At 39.3% G+C, this 27,929-nt stretch overlaps 1 protein-coding gene across 1 annotated transcript in view; it reads left to right on the forward strand.

Moving 5' to 3' along the window:
* trpc5a (transient receptor potential cation channel, subfamily C, member 5a) overlaps window positions 1-27,929 on the forward strand; it is a 186,106-nt gene that overhangs the window by 62,601 nt on the left and 95,576 nt on the right. Inside the window, exons 2-4 of the mRNA XM_046064956.1 lie at window positions 18,499-18,531; window positions 19,768-19,870; window positions 22,912-23,162. Coding sequence (XP_045920912.1) covers window positions 18,499-18,531; window positions 19,768-19,870; window positions 22,912-23,162 — 387 coding nt within the window. The remainder of the gene's footprint in view (window positions 1-18,498; window positions 18,532-19,767; window positions 19,871-22,911; window positions 23,163-27,929) is intronic.

Raw genomic sequence — 27,929 nt, forward strand, 5'->3', positions numbered from 1 at the left:
TGTGCGTGTTGCTGAAGATAAAGAAGATGAAGTGCAAACCATTTTGAAGACTTAATATCCCAGAAGACTGTATGTAGATAACCCCAATAGTGCTGGTGGTAGTAACCAGCCATTTTCTTTCCCTGTTGACTTGCTGTCTTGAAAACTGCCAATCTCAACACTGCTATGACCAGTGAAAGAATGCAATGGTACATGCACAAACCTTTTGCACTACAACTACATGTCACGTTGAGCCTCCGGGCTGAACGCAGGTAACAGAGGTTGTGGACCCAAACACAGACATGGCGAAGGAGTTTGTAGAATGATAGTGAAGTTTATTGCAAAGAGTGAAACTTACAGGTGATGAGAGTAGTCCATAACACACAAAGGGTGAGTAAATCCAAAAAGTCCAACTCAAAGTAATCCAAAATAATCCATGAAACACAGGAGGCACAAAAAACACTAGGCTTGCACACGAGGATCTACTGCAACAACAATGACCAGGCCCAGAGTGAAGGGTCAAACCACTTAAAGGTTCAGTGTGTAAGTTCTAGTGACATCTAGTGGTGAGGGTTGCGAATTGCACCCCCCCCTCCCTTACCCAAGCGAGCAGTATAGCTACGGTGCCTGAGACGGGACAAAGATGTCATCTGTGAGATGAAAGAGATTGCCAGTCAAGAAATTAGGTTTCTTTAGATAGATATGTTAAGAAATTATGTAAAAAACCAAATGTTTAATATTATTGTTACTTGTTTATTAATAAACAGCCACATCAAGAAATGAAGTGCTACATAATGTCTCATACTCCTGTAAGACATTATTTTACATCTTGGGAGGGTTGGCTCATCTGGACTAACATACCAAAGTAAATGAAAGAAAAAGAAATTCTCAAACACTATCACATCTAATGTATCAAGTATGACCACTTACAGATACCTGGGTAATGTAAGCCTCATTGTTTCTGCACCACAGTCCATTATAAACCACAAAATACATGAAGTTTATGAAGACATAGTCAGGGGAGGATCAAAGCTCCTCTCACTTAATTAGATAAGCATGCAAATATTACCAAAATGTCTTTTTAAATTTTTTGAAATACAACAGAAACACAAAGTAGTACTGACAGCCATAATTTCAGTTTGTGGTAAAACGGTTCAACGTTTTTTAATGGGCATTTAGAATGTGAAAGTACAAATTAGATATTTGCACAGTGGGAAGCAATATCCAGTAAGTTTTTTTTAACGCAAATTCGGAAAGTATCAGTGTCACTTGATAGACACACGGTCTAGTTATTCATCACCATTAGCAGTAAAAAGAAATGCATGTTTTCCACCAGGGCAGTAAAATGTGAAGTTTAGCTGCTGATCTGAGCTTCCCTGCTGTTACCGTTTCATTACCAATAATATTCATAAGCTGTTTGTCTCAGGAAGGTAACGGCACATTTCTGTCCACATAAAAAAGTCAAACCATGTAACATACAAAACCAAAACAGAGTGCTGGGGGGAGAGAGAGAGAGAGCGAGAGCGAGAGCGAAAGAGAGAGAAACTACATGAAATTAATCCAACCAACATAACACCACAAGCCAAAACACAGCACTGGAGAATAAACCAATCCAACTAACAATAAATGTTTTTCTACCAGTCAGTAAAAGTTTAGCTGGCTGCTGCTTTCGTGCTCTAAGCTAACACTACGGTTTTATTGCCAGTTAACGTTACTGATCAGCTGATTGTCGGCAAAGTCAAACCACAGACTGGAGAATAAGTAGGCGCCATGAAATTAATCCATATTTCACACCACTGACAGGGGAAACATGTCAAGCCTCTCGTGATTATGGCCAGCTAATAGCTAAAGCTCTCAAACAACAGTTTTCATTTGCATCACTAAAGTCTGACAAACAAACTTAAAACAATGCACCGCTTTGAAAACATCCACAAAATCCGTGATTTCTGCCGTCAGCTGTCTGTCCCGACTCCATCTGGCTGTCGGCTCTTGTGCTCAATAACACGTGGGCTCCTTCATTTGTCCAAATGTCACTTCTCTTCTGACTTCCAATAAACCAAGACTACTCAAAGACTGTATATTACTATTATTATTATTATTATTCCCTCTTCTTCTTCTTTGTGCGTATAGACCACCGGAATTACACAAGCAGAAGGAGAACGCCGTGATGACAAAACGTGCTCTGTAGCGCTGTTTGTTCGGTGTCGGCTACGGTAGAAACATGACGACAAAATACCTCCACAGCAGTGTCTCACTCAATGTCTCATTCTAAGGTAATAAAAACATAATGGTTCATTATGTAAGGTCTTTATACACCACTGAAAACATAGTTATGTATCTTATATTGCATTTCTGTCAATAGAGCCTCAGAAATATTACACACACTGAACCTTTAAATAGAATAGGTGAGGGAGCAACTAATAAGACACAGGTGAAACCACTAAAGCAATCAGAACCAACACAGGACAAAGACAGACAGTGACACATGAGGCAGACAAAACTACAAACTAAAACAGGAAGTAAAACTCACAAAACACACGACATCAAATCACAAAATAAAACACCGATAGTGCCTAGCTGAGAAAACTTACCAAAGCAAAGAACACAGACAGTATAACCAGAACACTAGAAACACTCAAAATTACAAGGAAACATGATGAACAAACAAATCACAAAAGTAAAACACACTACAGAGAACAGGAAACACAAGGGCGAGGAATGAACACAAAAAACACACCCAACCAACCCAAATACATGACACTACATTACTGATTAATTTGTTGATTATTTTTGCAATTAATTGCTCAGTCCGTAAAAAGTCAGAAAGCACTGAAAAACGCCTGTGACAAGTTACCAGAGCCAAATAACTTCTTAGTGCTTGATTTGTCCGACCAAGAGTCCAAAACCGATAGATAGTTTACAAAACTCCTGAGAAACTGAAGCCAGAGAATGGATAGTGTTTTTGCCTGAGAAATTACCAAAATGATGAATCATCAGCAGATTAATTTTCTTTCGATTGACCGATCGTCTGAGCTCCGTAAATTTATGAAACTTTATTATAGTACTCTGGAATGGGTAAAGGCACCTAAATTTCATCTGCTTTAAAAGAACATGTCAAACAACAAAGGCATTATTACCATCATAGTAAATAAATCCTGCTTGTTAGATGTGAAATATATATATTATTATTTATTATATATATATTTGGGGTGACTTGCTAACTTGGCCCATCATATAAACATATAAAATTGAGACTGTTTGTGGCTAGCAAAGTGATATCACTGTAGGAAGGAGTGTGTTTGGGTCTCGGTCAGCAAAAACATTATTTGTATTTCCAAAAGAGCATGGTTGAGGTCTAATTTATTAACACTTCTCACATCCCCCTCCTGATTTAACCATGTGGTGATCGATGGAGGCCAGCAGTCCCCTAAAGCTCTTAATATTCACCACCACAATCAGATCAGGTGCCTCATAATTACACACAACCCAAATATTCTGTTTCACATGGAGATATCTTACTTAACCCCATTCAGACTGCAGCCGAGAGAGCGAATGTATTCCCCCAATGCCAGTTTGTGCATATTCGATGCGTAACTAGGAACCTATTGTGAGCAGTGGTTTATACTTATTGTCGCCAGGGTTGGGGAGTAACGGATTACATGTAACGGCGTTACGTAATCAGGATACAAAAATAAACTAACTGTATTCTGTTACAGTACAGGAAAAAAAAACTACTGATAGGGATTACTTTAAGGAAAAGTTTCCATGAAACAGAAGTTGGAGTGCTATTTGCTATTTGCTATTTGCTATTTGCTATTTGCGTGTTTCCAGTAAAAACACAAAGCTTAAGAGGGATTTGTCGAAGATATTGATTGGCATGTAGCCAGTAGTTGAATGTGGTTATGCCCCCTCCCCGTCATGCAAACTCTGTGCGGACTAATAGCAGAAGCAGAATCAGTGAATAAAGTTTGCTTTTAGTAATCAGTGGTGCCCGGTCCCAGAAAATCTATTTTTTAGCAGAGTCATAAAATTAAGAAAGCTTTTTATTGGACACTAAATTAATACAGGCATCCCATTGCAGGATGGTTTTTGTCATTGATGGGCCAGATCCTGCCATATGACATACAGGCCCAGTGCAAGGCATATCATATATAAAAACATTTGTACATTGATTTTGATTTCATGGGAATGGAATATTTTATAATGGTATGTTTCTCTAAATGTTCACTAAGCAGACAAGGCATCTTTGATACTCTGTTGTCCTTATTTGCGTATTTGGCATTGAAGATATAATATAATTGTAAATACATTTAGGCTTCAAGGGGTTAAGCTAAAAACGCTCTAACTGCACTGTGACTTAGTTGCTACAGCATTTCAAATATTCAGAAACTGACCTGAAGGTTATTTGATGAATCTTAAACTTGGTGGAAAGGGAGAATAGCTACCAATAAATAAAGTTCTTTACACGTTTGAGTATGGATGGATTAGTCTTTGTGGTACTTTGTGGAGGTTTTCTATAAGGTGAGACAACAGGACTAACACCAGAACCAGTGTGGTGCTTATTTAGCTGCTGTTCTTGTCCCCTGTATTTCAGTAGCTGTCTGTAACAGGATGCCTCGCTGTGTCGACTCTGTAGACTCACTGAAATGAGTGAGTGTGTTTTGCCGCAGGGCCCCTGTTGGTGTGAAGACTCCGTTATTCACAAAATCTTTAATTGGATGTTTTTTGCATTCCTGCAGCAGTCACCCAGCAGGGTCTGAATTCTCAGGTAATGTTTACCTGGCTGCGGTTTGTGCACTCATTTCCTCCCTTTTACTCTGATTATGTTGTGTTTGGGCTGTCATGCAGCCACAGAGATTACTGTTTTGTACCGTATTTGGCTCTGTTAGTCTGTTTTGTGTCCACTTATTTAATTGTAATTTTCTCTGGGAGCTTTTATCAGAGGGTTTTATCCTGGGAGCAGGTTAGGACTTGGTGACGGAACAGTCTCTTTAAGCAAGGATTTAGCCACATCATGACCTGAAATTTAAAAACTGTGTTGAAATAATACAATACCTCAAAAAGGTAGAAAGCTCATCATATTATCTAACGTTTTTAATATCTAATTTTAACAATGCACCATAGCATATTTGCCTTTCTTGTCTCTTTTATGCAAACGCATCTCTTTATAGACAGGAGGAAAAGGGCAAGATGGAGGGAGAGGAGGGAGGAAGACGGGCTGTCCTGAGGGAATGAAGGGAGAGAGAGAAAGAGGTAGAAGAAAAAGATGTCAGCTGGGGCTGTGAGAAGAATGCAGGATTAGGAGAGTATGTGGAGTGAAACAGAAACAGCGAGAGAAACATGGAGAAAAAGAGAAACATCAATGAAAAGAGGAGGCAGAGACACATGTTTGAGAGTGACATGGAAAAAATTTAGAGAAATTCTGTAAAAAAAAAAAACAACAACCTGTAACTTTTAAAGATAAGACTCCAGCGAGGCAGTTAGTGATACCGAGAGAGAAATTGGGAGTGAAAGATAGAGGGAGTGAGTTTGATGAAGCACAGGAAAGATGGAGTGAGACAGTTGGAGAGAAACTACCAGAGAGCACCAGGAGTGATGGAGTGGAGTTAGAGAGGGAGAGATAAATGGCTAAAGTAATGGGGGGAATATTGCAGGGATGAATGAAGAGAGAGTAAAAGTGTAGTGGAAGAAGAGATCAATGAGGAGAGAGAGAGATGATATCACAGAAGAGGAGAGAGAGAAATCAAGATGAAAATATGAGTAAGGATTTGAAAAAGATGAGGTGGCAGTTGCTATTTGGGGTGACAGGAGAGATAGATAAAAAAAAGAAGGTGAAATGAATGGAGTGAGGGATGCAGAAGGATGAATAAGGGTTTAGGGGAGAAGAGAGGAAGAAGAAATATGTATTTTTTATCTAACACTTACACAATATAAATACAAGTGCACAGCATCGACCAACAGCAGGATTTATAACCTAAGGTAGTCGGAAACTAGGTGGTCCTGTACATGTACAGCTCAAAAGGAAAACACATACAGAGAAACACAAAACACTATGGGTGGGAATCTTAATTCAGTATATGGGAAAGTGGTCGCAAGTTTGAAGCTCTTACATTAACTCTGAAGTAGGCCTACTTGTTTTTTCATCCTGTGGAAGGCAGATACACCCGAGTAGAGTATAAATTCCAACAAAAACACACAGAAAAAAAAGGATCTTTTGTCACTCTCGTGTTTTTAGTTCACTGAATTGTAATCTGAAATGGTCTGTGAAGGTAAACAGTGTTTAAGACTGTCACTGTCGGAAAAAAGTTGTACACAGCTATATATTTTAAAAAAGAATGATTTTGGAAGCATGTGACAGTCTTCTGCCTTTACGATGATAATGAAATGAAAGTGTTATTTACTGTCCTTTCATCGCTGGCTAAACCTCTTTAGTAAAACTAAATAAGTCGGTTCTAGCGTTCTTGAAGTGTACCAATATTTTGTCTCCAGCTTCTCTGCTGCAACACCGACACCTGGGACAGTGAAATCCAGTTATTCACGAATCTGTACAGGCGCAGGGCTTTTGGACGAAACAGACTGTGGAACCAGTTATTTTTCTTTGCCCAACCAGAGCAAGCTGAAAGTTTTACGAAGTGCTACGTTGTGTGTCTGCTGCTGCTGGAGTTTGGTGCTCCACTTAGCTAATGTAGTCTGTGGAGGATGGCGTATAAATTATCAACACAATACTTACACCTTAGTCTTGCAAAGTTACACATTACATAATCAAAGGCTTGTCTTCTTTGATGATGAACTACCAGATTAGGGTTAGTGCACGCTGTATGCTGTGTGTCGGTACTGCACTGTGCCCTCGAGTTCCAATTTTATTGTTAAGTGAATATAACGTTATAAAAGATAAATTAATCTTTTTGAACGTGTGAGACGATTCAAATAAGATTTGAAAGACTTCTTGTCTGATCCTCGCATCCCACTCCTACGGCATGTGTCATTCCAATGCACAGCTACAAACTATGTATTTTGTTGTTTAATTTGGAGTTGCCTCTCCACAATGAGAAACATCTCTTACACAAATGTTTTATGCATGGCGCATTACAATTTCCCAGGTGCACCCCGAGTTACAGTGGTAGAAATCTTGAGGGGTTTCACCATGTCACTGACACAATGTAGATGTGAAAGCACAGAGATGCAGGTGAAGAGACAGTCCAGAACAGAAAGAAAAGGTAGAGAGTTGAAGTAAAAGAGGGAGTGTTTAGACCGAAGGAAAAGAGAGAGAAAGGTCGGAGTGGTCAGAGATGGAGGGAAAAGAGTTGTGAAGAAAGGGAGAGAAGGAGTGATAGAGTGTGGGGGAGACGTGTGAAGAAGGAGCAAGTGTTTAGGCTTGAGGGAAACATTAGAAATACGTGGAGAGGTTGTCCATAGAAGAAGAGAGAGATGGGGAGACAGTTAAGAAGAGGAAGAAAAATAAGAGAGTGAGAGAGAGAACCACCCACATATAATAAAAAGCAGTAAACACTTGGCTCTTAAGTTCTGCTCGCAGCACTTTCTCATTAGACCTCCAGCTTTATTGCTGAGTGGCCGAAGACAACAGGACACTTTCTGCTTATTCCACTATTTTCTGCTGCTGTTTGGCCCTTAGACATATATTTAATTCCTGCTGCAGATACATGGGCTTCATTAAAAAGGTAATGGGAATTACCATGTACATGCATGGTCCAAAATGCAGTGGTATCAAAGTAATTTTCCTGTCTGTAAAGGCTGTAGCTAATGGTTACTGTTATCATCAGATAATCTGTTTATTATTTTTTACTAGTGCTGGGCAAATATTAAAATTTGTAATCGTGATTAATCACATGATCTTCTGCATTGTTATGCACAAAATTGAAAAATGAATTCTAAAGTAGTGTATTGCACACTTTTAATTTAAATCTACTGCTATATACACAAAAGTGCAATAACATGTGGTTTACCAGTAGTATTACCTTTACACAGTAGCAATAAAATATTTCTTGTAATAATAATAATAATACAAATTGCGTTAACGTGTGATAAAATAATTGTCTGCATTAATTAACGCACGATAGTAACGTATCCAGCCCTATTTTGTACATTAATCGAGTCCTGTTTAGTCAATAACTTCAGAAAATAGTGAAAATCAAAAAATAAATATACAAATGTATACAATAAATAAGATACAACAAAATATATAAGGATACACTAGGCAGAAGGGGAATGAAAAATAAAACAGGTATACACAATACACAGCCTACACATTAGGCTAATAAGAACACTCTCGTGTTTAAAGCCATCTGTGTTTTCTGCTGCTGACTGATCTGCAGCGAGGCTGTGAGGAAGTCAGTCCACGATTTAGGTTCAGCTTAAAGAACAGAGTCGGAGGATCTGAGGGGAGTTTGGCAGCAACTCAGAGCAGCAGGAAGGTCATTAATACAATCAGAGTCAAGTCATCAAAGTCTTTTAACAGCTTCTACAAGTATCATAAAATCTCTTTGGTGGTGTACTGCCAACCAATGCAGTCACAGGCGCAATGTGTTTTCTCTCCCTGCAGTCCCAATCTGCTTTCGACATAATATGGAGGGACGCGTCAGGAAAAACTACATTGAACAACACAGCAACACACTGCATCAGCCATGCCAGCATCCTCGGTCAAGACTATTCAAATCATGAATAAATAAATACATAAATCACGCCTCTAACATGTTAAAACCATGAATAAATAAATATCTAAATGCACCACATCCTTATGCTAAAATCATGAATCCATGCATATAGTGCAAAACACTATGTTAAGCAACTAATCCGAATTCAGTATGTGACTTTATATTCTACTTTTCCCTTTTGACTGTTTGATTGGTTAGTTTTTTGATCATCTTCTGACTCTGTCACGCAGTTGGCAACAGGATGTCAGGAGGTGGGTTTGGAGGTGAAAACAGGACTTTTATTATACATTATACTCACAGTGTATTTTTGAATGTGTGTGTACTGTACGTGCAACCCAGAGAAGTTTTTCCCTGACTCAGAGTACCAGAGTACAAGGGAAGCTTGAAGGCAAGTTTAGTTGGGCATGTGATTGACATACTCAGTTCTAATAGGAGAGTTATTTAGCCACCATACTGGTGCACGGCAAAGTCACTCATTTCCCATATGATGTGTTTCGACTCAACAGGAAAGCCATTTAATGCGATGATCAGCTTTTCCCACAGTTGTTTGCAGTGCATATACATAGTTGAGTTGGAACTCACAGCTCTGCTGCTAACAGCTGTGCTTCCACATCTGTGGGTTGTTGCTCCCACGCGTCAGAGGAAATTTGCACAAAGTTGATCCTTTTTCGACTTCTCAGGTTGGGGGACTTGAATCTGCATTTGGAGGTTAATTTCCATCAATGGAAACCTCCATGAATGCCAGCCAGTCATGCCACTATTGTTTGAGTCTGTTTGTGTGACACGCTGCTGGCAACAAGCAGCGTTATTGCAGATTGATGCTGTGCTGCAGCGGTATATGTCCCTTCCCTATTTCCCAGCACTTACTCCAGCACTCCAGGAAAGCAGCAATTGTCGGCACACCAGAATCAGCACATCCAGGCTGCTTTACCTAGAGTACTTCTTCTACCTGTAGTTCATCTGGTGTGCGCTATGAGCATCAAATGTCACACATCATATGGTGGGTTTGTTGCATATTATGTTTGGTAAAAGCAGAATTTGTTCTTCTTAAGAAGACTCAGATCAGGATTTTTGGAAAAAGGGGGAAACTCAGTATGATGTGGTTCTGATCATCTATGCCCACTGTAAACAACAACCACTGTTTAAAAAAAGCAGGAGAAGAAGAGAGAGGGACAGAGAGAGAGCAGAAGAGAATTGTTTCTACTGCAGCCGAGGGGGGAAACAAGACGGGAAGAGCGAGGAAAGGCAATGAGACGGAAAGATGAGAATTATGAGGGGAAGCGAGTTCAAGATGGAGGGGGGGTGTTTCGTTTTTTAGGGAAAGCAGGGAACAAGAGGCAGAAAATAGAGCAGAACATTTAAAAGCTGCAGAGAGTAAAAGACGAGGAAGTTCAGGCTGGCAAGAGATTTCTGAAGAAGAGAGATAAGAGAGAGAGAAATATAGAGTGGCTACAAATATAACATGCACAAAATGCAGGTGTCACAGCAGGCTGGGGAGAGAGGAGATGAGGATAGATCAGGTGAGTTAAAAAAGCACAAAGTGTTCAGGCTACAGGGAAATGAAGGTAAGAGCTGCAAAGACACAGTAGGATGGACAGTAAATGAGGGATGTGGGAAAAAATGGAAGGATTGTTTCTGGTGAGAAAAGGAAAAGATTGACTTAATGACTTCTGCCTGGTGAAAAAGTTGTAGAAAAAGGAAAGAGGGTGAGATAGAGGGAGCGATGGGGTGAGATAGGAGCCGAGCAGGGAGTTTATCTGCAATGCTGTACCACAGTGAGTGGAGCATTGTAAAGCCGTCAGCATAAATTCTCCCTCACTTTGCAGATCTTAAACGCATCTGCATTCCAGCAACTGCTCATACGCCACTGCAGGATTAATCTCATCCACATCATTTAATCTCATCCACATCATTTAGGCGTCAACAGACCCTCAGCAGCATCACCTGCAGGCATGAGCAGATCTTTATCACTGTGGAATGTGTTTATTTTATTTTCCATGCAATTTGAGAATAAAGCCACTCTGTCGATAAAACGTAACATTTTCAGGCCCCAGGGGGAAAAATTTAATAATGAAAATGAAATAAACTAAGACGAGAACAACTACGTGAAGACCATCTCCTTGGTGTTCATGTGAAACAGGTTCAAACTGCAAACAAGCTCACACCCTCGGCAAAGCTTTTACCTCAAATAAATTAAGGTTAAGTGAAGTTGTTTATTTTGACCCCAAAATACAAATGCAGAACTCTAAGGTCAGACTGGGCTTTGGGATAGCACTGCTTTATTTTATCTTAAGTAGCAGGAAGCACATTCAATAAACTGCTGTTTTCGCAGCAGACTCTATGTCTGTGTTCGTGCCTTTCTGCTAAAGAAAACAATTAGCAAAGGGGCAGTTAGATCACTGCATCTGAACATCTGAAGAAAGCACAAGGTCTAAATTTGGTTTTAGTTCTAAGCAGGAAGCGTTGTTTTTTCCAGGATGGTCAGAAAAGGAAATTTCTTGTGAGATTTTAAAGATTTTGGATTCTTTGCTAACACACAGCGACCTCTCAGAGCAAACCATCTAAACAAGGATGAAAATATAATTTGAGGCACTGCTTGCCTGTCAAAAAACGTGTTTTCCAGATGCAACATCAAAACAGACTGCGAGATAAACAAGGAAAATGCATCATGTCACAGTTTCATGGATAAGCAGGGCCGCCCATAGGGGGGGTGGGGGGGAGCATTGTGGGGCCCAGCTTCTAGAGGGGCCCATACTAATGATGTTCATTCTAAATATAAGCAAAGATAACCAAATTTAATTTTGAACCAAAAAACTCTTACTTACTTATTATTACTTCTTCAAATAACAAAAAAATAAAATTTATTTAAAGTTGCTTTAGAAAATATAGCCAGTTTCATAATGAAAATCCCCCTCTCCTTAAAATGGTATGAGTATGTTTGTTGTACGCAACGTCAAAACATCAAAAGTGCACAGCATGCGGCAGGCCTTGTTTGTGTTTATGTAGGAGATAGGGCCCGTGTCCACCAAAGTGTTTTTTGCCAGCTGCTCTTCTGAAAATGCCCAGCAGGGAGCGCTAGCAGGCATTTTTTGAAGCGTAGCGTTTTTTCCGACTGCTTTGGTTGTTATTTTGTTGCAATTCTACCTAACTTTACTGGATGTAAAAATGTCAACACAGAGTAGAGCACTCACTCTGGCCCTTGCTCTGTATGAAGAGAAGACTGAAGCAGGTAGAGAGAGAGGACAGACTCGCCGGATGTGGGTTTATGAGATTTTGTGGGCGAGGAAACATCTCGCCGGGTATCACCGTTTGGTCCAAGAGCTGAGGTTCGACAAAGCCTGGTTACAGGATAGTAACCGTTGCTACTGTGTGGTATTTGCCACGCACCTCCTCTACTGTGATTGCACAGCTGGGACAAAGTTGAACATTTTTCAACTTTCGGTGACCGGAAAAAAATGCTCAGTGCCACATCACGCTGCTGCCGTTTTTACCAGCATGTAAAAACGCAGCGCTCCCATTGCAATGAATTGAAAAAAGACGCTGGCGTCAGAAAAAAATGCTTTGGTGTACACGGGCCCACAGAGAGAGACCACGCCATACGTTATTATATGAGTTAAGCAGATTTGCAGAGGGCCTGTGTATGAGTCAAATGAAAATGAAAGTATTTCTCGATTGCTTAAACACATTCCTTGAAATTCTGCCCCTTTTTCTTGAAACACTAAACACAAATCCACAACTTCTCACCCATTCAATCTTGCTGAAAGGCCAAAAATTTGCCCTCAGACATAACAAATAAGCCCTCAAAACACACTCACTACAACACAGACTTACACACTAGTGAGATAAATTCAAAACAATACTACAAAAACTGGTTATTAGTAATGTTGCTTGTGGTGCTCCCCCTCAAAAACATTTTCACATGATGAACAAAACAAAACAAATAACAAATGTAAACATTTGCACATTTTTTATTCCTTAGTGTACAACACAGTACATCACACCAAACAACCTATTATTCTGTCCCGGCGTCCTGTCTTTGGTCTGGGACAGGCCAGAGATTCTCGTCCTCCACCTCCTCCTCTCAGGTGTCCTACCACTTCCTTTACATGAACTAACTTGTGCCCTTTTATCTATCTATTGAAGCTTCTGATTGGTGTGTTATTATTTATGACTGTTTGTATGACTGTTTCCACTTGGGTAGCTGTGTGCTAATTGAGCTCAGCCTGTGCAAACTTGAGTGAACGATATTGAATGTTAGTGCTTTGTAAATGACCACATGCTATAGGCAATGAGAAATGAAGGGATTTGTGTGTAGAGTTTAGAGAAATGGGTGTGCTTTTTTGAAAAATGAAGTTATGGTTTTGAAATTTTAGTTCTAAAGCCTGGAGCAATTGAGATAAACTGCAATGTATATGAAATATTTAAGCAAAATATGTTATTACTTGAATAATTACAACAAAATGTTTTTCCTTTAGTAGTGAAAATTGACCAAATATTGTTTTAAATCAGCTCATTTTGTGATTTATCACAAGACTCTGTTACACTAAAAGCCATGCCCATCTTTCTGATTAATCCACATTGTTTTTAAGCTTATTAAGCAGTATTTAGAGCAATAGTAGCACACAACATTTCTTAACAGCTGCTGACTATGATATATATATGATATGTAAATTAGCAGTGTGTAAGTTGTAGTTGTGTTGATGTTGAATCTGACTTATTCAGTTAAAATGGGTCTGCTGAATATTATGTAAGATTTAAAATGCCTAAATATAAATAAAACAATTCATTCAGTTAGTAAAGACAAAAAGCTAAATAATCATGATCTTAACAAATTGCTTTTTAATTAAGACACAATATATGCATACATAAAAAGGAAATATAATAATGGGTATTGTTTTTCACCTTATTTCTTTGTTTGATTACTTGTAATTTAGGCCTTTTCAATCTTCCATAGTTTGAACTTGAAAATTCTCCTTTTCAATTCAAGTTTTGGCATCACAGCAGTCTTGTCTTTGTCCTCACTTGTCCTCCGTCCTACCAGCTGATTACTGGAACTCACTTTGCAGCTCCCAGTTAGACTGAACAATAAATTATACCAAAGTTTGTCACGGTCAGTCTTGTCTGGTTCAGTCTAAACCAGCTCGGGTCAGTTCACTTCACTTCGGTCCCAGCCAGTCCAGCCATGCTCTGGTCACTCAAGGTCACCCTGGATGTGAATTAATTTACTGCAAATAAATTAGCTAAATTAAAATGGCAAACTGTGGCTCGTTACAAAAAGGTCAGACACACACAAGATGCCGAGGTCACGGTGTTTCCTCCTGCCTCTTCCTCAGCGGCTAATAGGGTTTAATCAGACTCGTTATTGATGGAATAAATAAACTGAAGTAGAACAAGTAAAAGTTTTTGGGAATGACTGTCAATCTCACAATGACTGTGAGTAACCCAGTGTAACATTTATACTTCAAAGCACCATGGAAACTGCCATTGCCAGTTGAGTCAGTATTTTCAGTCCACAGTTGACAATGCTGGTAACTGGAGGCACTCATTTATCTGTCAGCTGTTGATAAAGGGTCCACTGACAGCAACATCTTCTTTTTCTTCTTTACAAACACAACACATGACAAAAATGTCAGTGGAGCAAAATATTTGCATCAAGCTCAGACCAATAAATCTCCCTATTCTGACCAAGACAGCCCTCCATTATCTGCATAACCTGTTAGCCGGTCATCCAGAGGATTTCTGTGTCACAGCAGGCTTAGTCCGGTCAGATTTAGGATTCAGGACCTGTATCTTTCTGCCAGTGATTTGTCACTCTTCTTCAGGAGGGAGTTGTGTTAGAACTTGACAGGATGAGGAGCCACAAGTGTGTATAGCTGCAGTGTTTGTGGCCTTTAAGGTTCAGGTTTTTCACAATTGGGCTTAGTTTTTAAATACCAACACATTCTCACTCACGACTCGACGCATATTGACGCTTCGTCAAGGTGTCGCTTTTTAATGCCCTGGGTACCCGTTTTGCGTCATTTGTAGAGGTTTAGGGCTCCGCAGTTAAGTTAGCAACGCTGAGCAACAATAAATATGCAACGTCCGATTAGACTTTTGCAATTTGGTTAGGTTTAGTCACCAAAAGTACTTGGCTAGGGTTAGGCAACAAGTCTAAACCAGGATTTTTTAAAGTCTGAGACTACGGGCCTCCTGTCAGACAAAGCTTAGTGCTTAGTTTCGCACAATTCCTGGATGCCTATTGGGATCATGATCATGTTATTTGGTGCCATAGACATTTAAAAAACAAAACATAGACCAAAACAGTTTAATATTGCTGTTTGACATAATTTCAGACTACACCAAATGTACACCAAAAATGAATGTATTTGTATTTAATAGTTTCTGACTCTGATAAAGTGGTAAAGAAACTAAACTTCCTAAACCTTTTTTAACCAAATGGCACACATTAAGGCTATCCTATGTGATCTCCCTTTGATAGCAAATTTTAATATTAGTTAATAATGTCAATTCCCTGAAACAGTTTGGAGCGCCCCCGGGGAGGCCCGCCTCCTACTTTTAAAACCTCTTGTCTAATATGGTTAAATGTGTGATGTTGGCTCCCCTGAAGATTATATATCATGAAAGTGTAATAAATTCTTCAAATGTTAGTAGAGGCTGCCTTTATTTCACGCTAAGCAGCTCAACTATAAAACGCTGTGGGAAATATTTAAAATCAGCTGAGATTAAATTTCAATTTAGCTCTGATTTTTAATTGTATGTGAAAGTATTACGGTGGCCAAGAGAGCTTAATGCAGAGCAACTTTGTAGCAAAGCCAAACAAACATAAGGCAAGCAAATGAAGAAAACATCTTCATCACCCGGTATGTCCCAATTAGAAAAGTGCTGAAAATAAATAAAACACAAGCAAATTAGGAGGCACCATTCACCTATTTGGCAATCAAAACATGAGTTAAAACACAATAGAAATTACCAGGGGACACTACAAAATAGTTATTAGTGAACGGTTGGCACAACTGCAGGTACAGTAGATAGCCAATATCTCAGGTATTCAGAATGTTAAAACTAAAATAAAACATTTAACAGAACCAAGGATTAATGAGCTTGTTCATTTTTAGTTTCTGCATTTTGTTGTGTACGACTTCCAACATTTCTGTTTTTGCTTGTGTTTTCTGTATTTACAGTGCCTTTGTCAGGTTTTTTTCTGTTTGCATGTTTTCTTAAGTTGCATTGTATTGAGATCTAGTCGTTAGCAAATATATATGTGTATATGTAAACTTTTTTGATTGCTGGTAAATTCAGCTTCAAAATGCCTCGGTAAATAAGAAGCTAGGTTGGTGGTGCAGCTTGACCATAATGTAGTAGATTAATAGTAGAGATTTTAGGCTTCATTCCTCATTAACTGTGATCAGATGTGTATTTGGCGGTTTTAAATAGACTCGCCGCTTCCCCCGATCAGCCTGGTTGAATTGCAGATCTGTATCACAGCTGCAATAATAGGCTCAATTTACAGTGTCAGACTGAGCTGCTAACCCACATCTGTGATATTAGCATATCTGTCATCATCAGCGAGATACATGATGAGCCAGCATTGTGGTCACAAACTGGAGCATCATGTGAAAGACAGAACATTAAAACCCTCCAGTGTTGCAGAAACTGGAGTAAATTGTCTGACTTATCTTTTAATGCAAACAATGACAACTTTTTTAACATTTTATATCCATAACTTTGTGTTTGAAATTTGAAGGGGCAGTAGTAACCTATAATGCTCAGAGTTTAAACATGTTGTTGAGGAGTCATTGTCTTGTGTAATAGTAAACTTTTGCTTTTGAGCCATTGGTTGAAAGAAACAAGCATTTGTGAACATTTGAACAAGCCTGCCAGAAGGTGTCGGATTTAGTTTTTGATTCTGTATTTTACCAGGTCAAAACTTCAGACTTGAATGTTCTGGTCCAAGTCAAGCCGTACTTCTCATTTAATTCTGACCAAGAACCAAACTGATCTGTAGCTAAACATGCTGAACTCTGTAGTCTTTACCTCGTCAGGTCTTTATTCCAGAGAGGAAAACGGCTGGAAATGAGCATCTGTGCAGATTGCAGTTTGTTCCTGTCCTCTCTGTTTTACTTTCCAAGACTAACAACATTGAGATGTAAATGATATTTTCTATCATTTTATTTTACATTTTACACTCTTCTATTCTTAGACCAAAACTTAAATTTATGTAGAATGTCCAAGTTCTCATTGTTGTTCAATCTTTTCTTTAGCCCAGGGACACGACGGCACTATTTACTATTGAAGATAATTGTAATCAACTACCCCAGCATTCAAACCAACAGCTTCAGTAATTGTGTCTTCCAGACACATGCAGATGGTTATCAGTGTTTCTTTCCTCTGGATTCATTTTGACAGCTCTCTACTGCTGGAAAATGAATCCCACACTTGAAAATGTCTAACAATAAAAATGCATCATCTGTCTTCAGTTCTTGATCCCAAAATAAACAAATGTGGAGCAATTATGGTGCAAAAAGTCAACGTGATAAAACCTACATGAATAAATATAATTGTGCAAACAAGCGGAGCTTCTAAATGTTGGAGATTACACATATTAACAAGTCTAGAGCCAGTAATACTGCGGGATGAGGCTTATCCTTGGTCTGTGTGCTGTTAATTGTGCTAAATAGAGTCACTAATCTGCACTGCTTTAACTGCCCAATCCATCAGTTGCCCGTCCATCAATGTCTGGATGGTTTTATCGCTGGTAAAAAAATAAATAAATAAATACGCCTACGGTACTCCTGCTGTCTGCTGGTTTTCTGCAAGTCTTCAAATGTCAGACAGAATTAGGTGAAGTTGAGGGGTTTTACCGACCTTTAACAACTTTATATTTTCAATTTATTCAATTTTATTTTACATAGGCTCGGTACATGGCACACATACTTTCTTTCAGGATACAGGAACGTTTTTATCCAGGGATCATAAACAGATAGAGCAGCGTGTATAGATGGACGTGAATGTATAATAATAATAGTAATGTAAACATGTTATAAAAGTACAATAATAATATTAATAATCTTTATTGATAGAGCTCTTATCAAAACAATGTTGCTAAGTGTTTTTGAAAGAGCAAAGAAAGTAAAACACAGCAAACAAAATAAGAAACACGGTAAAAGCAGGAAGAAAGTTGTGAAATAAAAACACAGTTAAAAGAAAAATAGATAATTCATTAAAATCAACCAACATCAGGAAAGGCGGCTCTATAAAAGTATGTTTTAAGAAGGGACTTAAAAGACTTCACTGACTCAGCTGCCACTTTACGTACTTTGGATTTAAATTGTTATAAATTCATAATTGCTGTTTATCATCTTTCTATATAATCATATTTTGACAAAAAGGTGGTTCACTTGTCCAAATGAATGATAGAAATGATGTTGAGCTGGCTTTATACCGCCCAGTGAAAGCATGTTTTATTCCCCACGGAAATTATTATTATTATTATTATCATTAAATCTACCTGCTTTGCACCTGCCTCGGAGTTCTCATTCACACACACCTACTCTCGAGTCTGTTACCGAAAACACACCAGCTTGCAGATACACATAAAGGAAGTGTATTGGATCTGGGTGTTTAGATTTGACTGAGTTATGATTCCACCTGTATTGCAGACGTTGCTCTGTCCTCTTCCTTTCTCTCTCGTGACTTTGAGACGTTTAAGTAAACAACATCTTTCTTTCTCTCTCTTGAGTTTTTCCTTCATTCGCTTCTATTTATTTCATGACTGGTGATGTTCCTCTTCCTGGTCTTCTTTAGTAACTCTCACCTCTGCTCTTCTTTCTTCCTGACTGGACAGATGAATCCTATGACGCAGCTGTACTACAAGAAGGTGAGTCCAATACACATATGTTAGGACAATATTTTGACTTACATTAAGTCCCTTGCAGCTTATTTAAACCATAAAAAAACAAGTCCGCTGTTCAAGGACTTTGACAATATGAGGACTTGATAAAATGTCCTCAGTGTAAGGGTTAAAACTCTTATTGGTCCTCACAAAGATAAGTTAGCAAGAAAACATACAGGACAAAAACAGATTCACACAAGTCTGTCAGTCTGTCCATCTCCCTCCTGTTTCAGTGTCGACTAATGAAATAATCTGTGGTAGCGTTATTTACTGTAACTTCATGGTTACTTCAACACTAAATACTTCTTTTCAACCGCAGCTTCGGCTGTTTCATGTGTCTTGTTCAGCTCTACTGTATTGATGAATGATGTTTTATAATAGTTGACTTAAAAATAAAATATCCACCGCCGCATGAAGAATTTATAATTGCAGATGACAGAGAAATCCAACAGCTGATTTGTTTGACTTATAAGCCTGTTTAAGCCCTAAACCAAACAGCGAGCATCAAATAATTACTGTTTAAGCCATGCTAGCCGTGTGGCTGCAGGGATGCCAGTGTCAGTCTGTGTCGTCTAGAAAACAGTTCCCTGTTTGATCACAGGAACTGACACAAAGAACACAGGGCTACTGATCCAAATTCATCCGGTCAATATAAACTATTGAGTTTGTCTCTGACATTGCTGCTCTGATGAATTACCATGAAGCAGAAGTACATGTGATCAATTGATCAATCATTGTCACCTGCTGAGCTGAATCACACAGCTCCTGATCAATATAGCTTCTAGATTTCACTTTAAATCACCTCACTCATTAAATATGTGGACATTTCTCTATGATGCAGCACATCTGCTCATTTTCCCTGAAGCTTAATTTAATATGCTATGTGCTGTAATAACTTCTGACATGAGCAAAGATGCTCTTTATTTTAGGTGCTCACATAAAAATCCATAACCCTTATCATGTAAAAGTGAAAGTCAAACTCTAAGCATAATCAATGTTGATATGCACAGTACATGATTATACAGTATTAACAAAAGTGTAACAATAAATAGCAGGAATGGATAGTGAAATAGTGTAAAATCACTACCTGAAAAAGAGGCATCTACTATTTCAAAAACAATTGTTAAATTTAAAAAAAAGCAACAATTGTGGCTTGAAGAGTTAGGGTTGTGTTCTTTATGTTTCTTGTTATGAGTTTTTGTGTTGTGATTGTTTGTTTAGGCGACGTACTCGCCGTACCGCGACCGCATCCCGCTTCAGATCGTGCGAGCTGAGGTGGAGCTGTCTGCTGAGGAGAGGGCCTACCTCACCGCTGTGGAGAAAGGTGCACACATATTCAACCTTCCTCCACCACCATCCAGCCATCTGTTCCTTTTTTCTCCATTAGCATCATCATAGCTCCCTCTTCATTCTCCTGATCCACTCACCTCCTAAATGATGCAGAGTCGATACTTTCTGATGGCTGAACGGTGGCAGCAGCTGGTCAGTCAGACTCTGCTGTAGCCAACAGTTCACAGGTGTCATCTCTGCAACAGCTGACATGTGCTTCAGCAGACTGTCGTCCTGTCGTAGTGTCCTTGAACAAGATGCTGAAACCCAAACTGTTCACCAAGCATGAGAACCTATCCAAATCACATTCTTCCTGTTAAGCTTTGGGTGATATGAAACAAATGAATGTTGCGAAAATGAAATGATCACAGCCTTATAAAAGTAGTTGTTAAAAGTCATATTTGTCCCACTGAACATATTATGTTTCTATTATTAATTCCAGTCCCATTTTCTGCATCAGTGTACTGTAAGGTGATACCTAAAAACTCCTGATTGAATCATCAGTACAAAAGATGTGGTTCCTTTATAAAAACGCTACGGTTTTCACAATATGGTAAGAAACATCTCTCACCAAGCTTTAAATTCTGTTGTGTGCTCTGCAAATGTCAAGCTGAAGAAAAAGATTACACTTTGTAGAAACCTGATAAAATATTCAACAGTTTGAATGAAATCACTTTCGGATTCTTGATCAATGTTGAATAAGTTCAGCAAGTGGCGCTGAAACTGAAACTGATGGCCGTGACGTAAATCTAAAGTCCTGTTAAATTATCTAGGGGACGTCTGTGTTTATATATTGATGAACATTAAGGATATCATTAAAGAAATCTTCCCAGTGATGAAAAGTACACTGAAGTACTATACTTAAGCACAATTTGAGGTACTTGTATTTCCAGTTTAAGCTACCTTACACTTCTCCTCCACTACAATCTGTATGTTACAAAAGCTTATAAAAGAATTGTTAAAGACGAACACACTGGTCCACAACCTTTTGGGCTTGTGACCTCTTACAGCATGTATTTGGGGCTCCTTGTCACATTTCAGACATCTAACAAATGTTAGCATTTGGATTTTGGAGGTTTGACCCCTGGGAACCTTTGGACCATTGGCGTCGCTAGACACATTTTACTGGGGCACGTGCCCCAGCATCTATGTGCAGTGCCCCAGTAAAATTGTCAGGAACCCTTGCCGTTGTTTTTGGACGTGTAGGACTCCGTGGTCAAGTTAGCAACAATTGGCTACATGAGCAACGTCCGGTCAAGTTAGCAATAATATATATATATATATATATATATATATATACAGATTGTATATATATATATATATATATCCAACGTCCGGTTACACTTTCAAAATAAAACTACTGGTTAAAGTGAAACGGCAGATTGTTAAGGATATGACACGTCGCAAAACACGAGTCAATGCTGAATGAAAGTGTTTACTACGTTGTGAGGACAAAGAAGGACTATCCTTCTGTGCGCAAGAAGAGAAAATAACTCAATGAGAGTGACTTTCGGGAACAGCAGTCAGGTAAACTTGTGTTCTCTTCTCTGAAAGTCCGATGTGAGCAGGTTCATATGCAACTGCAGTGAATCTCTCTCAGTCTGTCCTGCTAACCAGCTTAGCAGTGTTTCTCAGTGTGTTTTTGTTTGGTTGCTTGCCAGACTGTGACTGAACAACTATTTATTATGTTTGATAAACGGCAACGTGCAACGATGTTTATAAACTACAGCATGAACCACATTGCGCGTAAACATGCGTTTATACGCGCGTGCACAAAATTAAACTTGCGCATTTCAGGAGAAGGGTCCGGCTGAGCGGTGCTACATTCCGCAGTCGGACCACACGGTGTGATGGCACACATAATTTGAAAACAAGACAGTGATTATCTGTCTCTCAGTGAAGGTTTAGTTACAACTCTGGACTAATACAAGATATGGATGTACATCTTTCAGTAAATAATAAACATCACACATCTAGTCAAGTTATATAAGTAGTATTTTACCTTTCAAAATGTATCAAAAGAAACCTCTGGGAGCCAGTTTGAATGGGCCTTATGCAGCTGATAACATTAATATCTAGCAAATATTATTTTCTATAATTTACAGGTGCTATGATTAAATTTGTCAGTAGAGTAGATGCTGTATCATAATAATAATAATAATAATAATAATAAGCCAATACTAGCACAGCTGATCCAAATACAGTACCAGCACAGACCCAGTCCAAACATTTTTTAAAAAGGTCACACAGACCCTAGAGAAATACAGGCAGCCTCAGCCAGTAATAGTACAGCCACTGGTCTACAGGCAGTATCAGATACAAGCAGTATAGACCCTAATGGAGGATTGAGTTAGTGCGCAGAGGTCCATTCAAATCAGCAGATTTTTCTAGAAGAGGTTTCCATTCAGACTTATTACAGAGACAGACTGTTTTAATGGAGAGGTGGTAGTGAGAGCACTGCAGTGTCAGGTGTGACGAGCAATGGCAAATTGTTTACATGGCTCACAAGTCAGGTAGGAGGGCCATGGCAGAATTCATCTTAGGTGGTGACATACAGTAGGTGTGGGTGTGCATGCTCTGGTCAAAGCCTTTCCTTTAACATGACAGAGCCAATATTAATGGGCTAAGCAAGGGATGCTGGTGAGGCACATACTGATACATTTCATACACTTGAATCAAAAATAACTAAAATCATAAATCAAAATTTTAGATAAGGGATGAGAGGGCCTGTGCCCCAGCAGATCTTTATGTCTAGCAACACCCCTGCTCTGGATTAAACCATCTTTAGTAACTGTAAAGTAGTTAAACCCAGCTCCACCTTAACCAGCTACAATAGTAAATAACTGCTTACACATTTTTGCATCAGGATTAACAATCTTAAAAATCCCTATACTTAATACACTATGCTCATAATTCTTCTGTACTCTTGAGTCAGGTTTAAATGCAGGTATTTTACTTGTAAGGAAGTATTTTACATTATTGTTTAGGTCTGTTCCTTCAACCATCAACCCCTCCACCCTCCCTCTGCCTCCCCAGGTGACTATGCGGGTGTCAAACATGCCCTTCGCGAGGCGGAGGTCTACTACAACATGGACGTGAACTGCCTGGACCCGCTGGGCCGCAGCGCGCTCCTCATCGCCATTGAGAACGAGAACCTGGAGATCATGGAGCTCCTGCTTGACCACGGCATCCACACCGGCGACGCCCTGCTCTACGCCATCAGGAAGGAGGTGGTGGGCGCCGTGGAGCTGCTGCTGTCGCACAGGAGACCCAGCGGCGAGAAACAGGTGTGTGTGTGTGTCTTTGAACAAAAGAGAGGGAGACGGCCTCCGTGCATGCATGTTGATCTGTTGCATCCAGACACATTCACGTGTTTGCATTTACCCATCTGTAAATGTGTTTGTTTTTCCATTTGTATGTACTGTGTGTGTGTGTGTGTGTGTGTGTGTGTGTGTGTGTGTGTGTGTGTGTGTGATAATGAGTAGTGCATCCATTCATTGTAATGCTTCATGCCACGTTTTGCTGAGAGGATGGAAATTAAACAGCTCGTTTTATAGACACACTGTGAAATAGGATTTAGAGACAGACAGTATATTTGTTTATGCCATATATCTGTGTGTGTGTGTGTGTGTGTGTGTGTGTGTGGGTGGGTGTGTGTGAGAGAGAGAGTAAAAGAACATGTTGCACAGTTCAGTTAACATGTAGGTGTTAAGGGGGATCGAAGAGGAGAGATTCAGAGAGAGGAAGTGAAAGAGAGCGAGGGAGCACATGATGATGAGGGCGTGGGGGGTTGAAGAGTGAGTGAGAGACATTGGAGAAGAAAAAAGATCAGAGGAGAGAGAGAGAGAAAGGAAAAGCAGAGAACAAGGAGATACATTTAACAAAAGAGAAAAACACAAGAGAGGAGAAACAGTGTTCTTCTTCGTGTACATTAATTCCTGGACCGTCTGAGGCTGTGAGGTTCCACGTCTCCATGGCAACCAACCCTTGGCCGAAGCAGAGGATTGTGGGAAGGTTTTGGTTGCATCTCAGTTGGACGAGGATAAATCTGTTCTCGCTGTGTGTCTCTGTGTCTCTTTTTTCTTTTTCTGCACATCCTCCTGTTTCTCTTCTCTATTTGATTCTTTCCACTAATTACTTTTCTTTTGATCCCCTTTAGTTATTTTACACAATGACATACGGTGATCTCAGACCTGAACAGCCTCTTGTAGGTTTAGAAAATTCTGCTCACCCAAAGTCTTTAAGATATAATATAAATAAGTAACATTTTACACATCTAAACATTTAACTAACAAACCGTTAGTCACCAATTAGCATCACATCCCCTGGTATGAGAGCGTTAATGGATGTTGAACTATTTAATGGTCCTTAATAGATTTTTATGCGCGAGTTAAAATTCCATTACTATCATTTAGTAAAGCTTAAAAGTGTGCAGATTATTATGTGTTGAATAATGATTACTATACCATTCATTATAAAATGTATGTAAAGTGGTGAGTGTAAATGTTTTCCATAAACATGCTAGTGTTAATAAGCTGCTTAAAACAACACATAATAAATGTGCATGAAGACAGGAAGCGGTGAAAGTGAACTGAAAACTGTCAAAACAGTGTTAGAAAACACATTTCACATTATCAACCAGAAAGTCACACCAGTGTGACTGAACAACTACAGCCAGTGTACATCCATAGATGAGTTCACACTGGTGCACTTTGACAGTCCATTCAACCTCTGCACGGATCATCAGTGGGTGAAGATGAAGGCTTTATGCCGTAATAACACTCCACCATGCAGAGGGCATACAAAATTTACATTTAACCTCAGAGAAAAATATTCCAGCTTTAAAACAGTGCAGCACAACAGTATAAAACAAATATACAGGCAAATCATATCAGTCAACATTTATTTGCATTAAAAGAGAAGCGGCAGCAAACACCCTGGCAAATTTCACTTTTACCCACCACAGTCTTTCCATTTTACCGATCTGGATACAAACACCTGCTTGTGGAAAACAGAAAAGTTTTTGTTGTTGATTCGGAGACTGAAGCATCTGAACAGGTAAATCTAACAGCAACATTCGTGAACAGAATTTTATACTCTAAGTTAAAGAAGCTGTGTGTGTGTGTGTGTGTGTGTGTGTTTGAATGTGATAACTATATTAAGAACTGGATGTGTGTATTCCGTGTGTGTTTTCTAAACTGCTCTTTCCCAGCTGACAGGTAGAGTCGATGCCTTTTATCTTCTCCTGGCGAGCAAAACTGTTGACCTCCCTGCCATCCCTCTCCATCTGACTCAGTCTGACTCCCCCTCTCTCTTTTTAATACCTCTCTCTCTCTCCTCTCCTACTCACTGATTAACTACGACCAAAGTTTTCTATATCACCAGCTCACCAGGAGGAATGAGGCAGCAACGCCAGGAAGGAAGGAAAGAAGGGAGGGAGGAAAACGTGGAAAGGTGGATGAAATCTGAAGGTCTTTGGCCTGAGTTTACAAAAAGGAGTCGCACGAATGAGGGAAGGAGATAACACGGGGAGAGAGATGGTGACACTGAAGCAAAGCCACATTTTATAAAAAAAAAAAGAGTGCAGGGCATGGAGTGAGGAAATCCAGACAGAGAGAAAGGGAAGGAATAATAAATGAGGGACATCAGCAGTGATGGAGAGAGGAAGTGAGAGAAATTGTTACAGAGAAAGAGAGAGAGAGATACAGATGAGGAAAGGTTTTTCAGTCTCCCTCTCACTCTTCCCTTTGATGTGTGAAGTGTGTGGGGAAAAAAAAGATTAAGTGTACATGTGTGTGTTTGTGTGTTGCTGGAGTCGAAGATAATTTTTGGTTGTTTTGATCTGTGTGTGTGTGTGTGTGAGAGAGAGAGAGATTATGCAATCAGTGCATCTGCAGATGTGTGGATGCAAACATATATGTTTACGTAAAGTTCCCCGTATAAATTACTATTTTTCTAACCAACTACATCAATCAATACCACAAAAACCTTCTGTATTGATTTATTTGATTTGATTTCAAGTGACTCTGGTTGATCTGCAGTTATAGCAAATCAGCAGTTCCTTTGTGGGTGTGAGGGACCAAGCAACTGAATACTGGGCCCATAGAGGAGCTCATCTTAACCAAACTCAGGCTGCAATAATTGAACTGACTACTACAAAGCTAAATCCGACAGACACAACAGCACAATGTGGAATGTGTATAATAGCTGATCAGACCAATTTTGAAACAAATAGATAATGCAAAGACAGACACTACCAACTAAGCTGCAAATAAAACAAAACAGGGACATTAGTCCATCAGCATAAATAAATTAACATTTAACAAAAACAGAAGCACAACCTAACAGAGTCTGAAAAAAATAGCAAAATCTGTAAACTAAAAATTCCTTGGTGTGGCAGGCATTTGGGGCAGACTAATTGGCCACTTCCGGCAGCAGCTCCCTCAACACTGGTAACTCAAGAAATAGAAATTAGAACTTAAGGCAAACTAAAGTGTGAATGTTCAGAAGTTAACTATATGAGCACACTACAAATAGGAACTTATGTAATGTAACTGCCAAGAATAATAAATAAACTATGAGCTATGTATCGTCAATTATCTGCTCGCTGACACAGGGCAGTGGTGTGGCAGCAGGTGCAACCATCACAGTAAGTTTTTTCCTGCAAAAGATGCAGTGTAATAAAGCAAACGAGGCCCACTGTGGTACACAATTTGAGTGCTGGTTTAAGAATGCCCAGCGGCGGTTGTGGTCGCAGAGTTGGTGGTTTGATCCCAAGCTCAGCTCTGTCCACATTCAACTGTCCTTGAGCAAGACACTGCGTTCCATGTTATTCCGGGTGGTTAGGCGAGTGCCTTTCGTGGTAGCTCTCTACCATCATCGGGTGAATGAGTAATTCAGAGGCGAGTTATAAAGTGCTTTGGATAAAAGTGCAATATAAATGCACTCAGATTCTGATACCATTGAGAAAGCATTTTGCATCGATGTCTGTGAAGATTCATCCAGATCTTAGTTATCCAAAGAAGGTTAAAGTCAACGGCAACTGGACTTGGTTGAAGATACTAGAAGAAGAGAGAACTGAAGAAGTCCTTTGGATGAGGGACGAAACGTCTTCTAGTATCTTCAACCAAGTCCAGTTGCCCTTCACTTTAACCTTCATAGCATTTTGCATCTAAACTTCCAACTAAGGAAAGATCACAAATAAGAATTAAATCCATACATCTCTAGGTGTAGCCAGCAGCTGGTTAGCTTAGCTTAGCATAAAGATTGGAAACATATGGAGACAGCTAGCCTCGCTATGTCCGTCTACATGCAATGCTAAAGCTCATTAATTACATTATATCTCGTTAAATCTCTTACTAAAGTGTAAAAAATACAATTTGCTGTTTTTAGGGGGTGGTTTGTGGGGCTGTTTCTTGGCTGCAAGCATTTGCCAGGCATCCAGCAGAGACTCCAGGAAGTTACTATTTATCTCCACCAAAAAACAATATGTGTATTTCTCAAATTATTGAACTACTATTTTATGGTCTTTTCCGGTTGACCACATTTTGGGTGAGGTTTATTTATTATCCTTTGATCAGTTTGAACCCGGCCCTCTGGTCCATGTTGATTGTGTCTCTTAAAAACAAAAAAACATTTGTTCAGGAACTTTGAAGGTAAACGATTTCTGTTCCAGAAGACCTCTGATATAAAGTACAGTACATAACTAAATAAATATTGCAGTGTTATTTTTCTAATCAGGGTCAGTCCTCACCAACAGCAAAAAGCCAATGAATGTTTTGATGCATAAAAAATCATTGAAATCAAAATTTCAGATCAAAAAACATCAAAAATGCATATTTTCCTGTGTGTTTTACTAAGTACATTTATATTTACCTGTGTGTTCTCTCCCTGTCTCTTTAATCTGTGTGTGATGCCCAGCCCGTGGCAGCTGTTCTCACACTCCTTATCACGCCAAGGGGAGAAAAGAGGGGGAGAGAGATCGGATGAGGAAAAAAGGTTTTGGCAGTAGGGAGGAGGGAGAGAGGAGCTGAAAAGACCAAAATGGAGGAGAG

Source organism: Micropterus dolomieu, linkage group LG12, assembly GCF_021292245.1.
Source record: "Micropterus dolomieu isolate WLL.071019.BEF.003 ecotype Adirondacks linkage group LG12, ASM2129224v1, whole genome shotgun sequence".
Lineage (NCBI taxonomy): Eukaryota > Metazoa > Chordata > Actinopteri > Centrarchiformes > Centrarchidae > Micropterus > Micropterus dolomieu.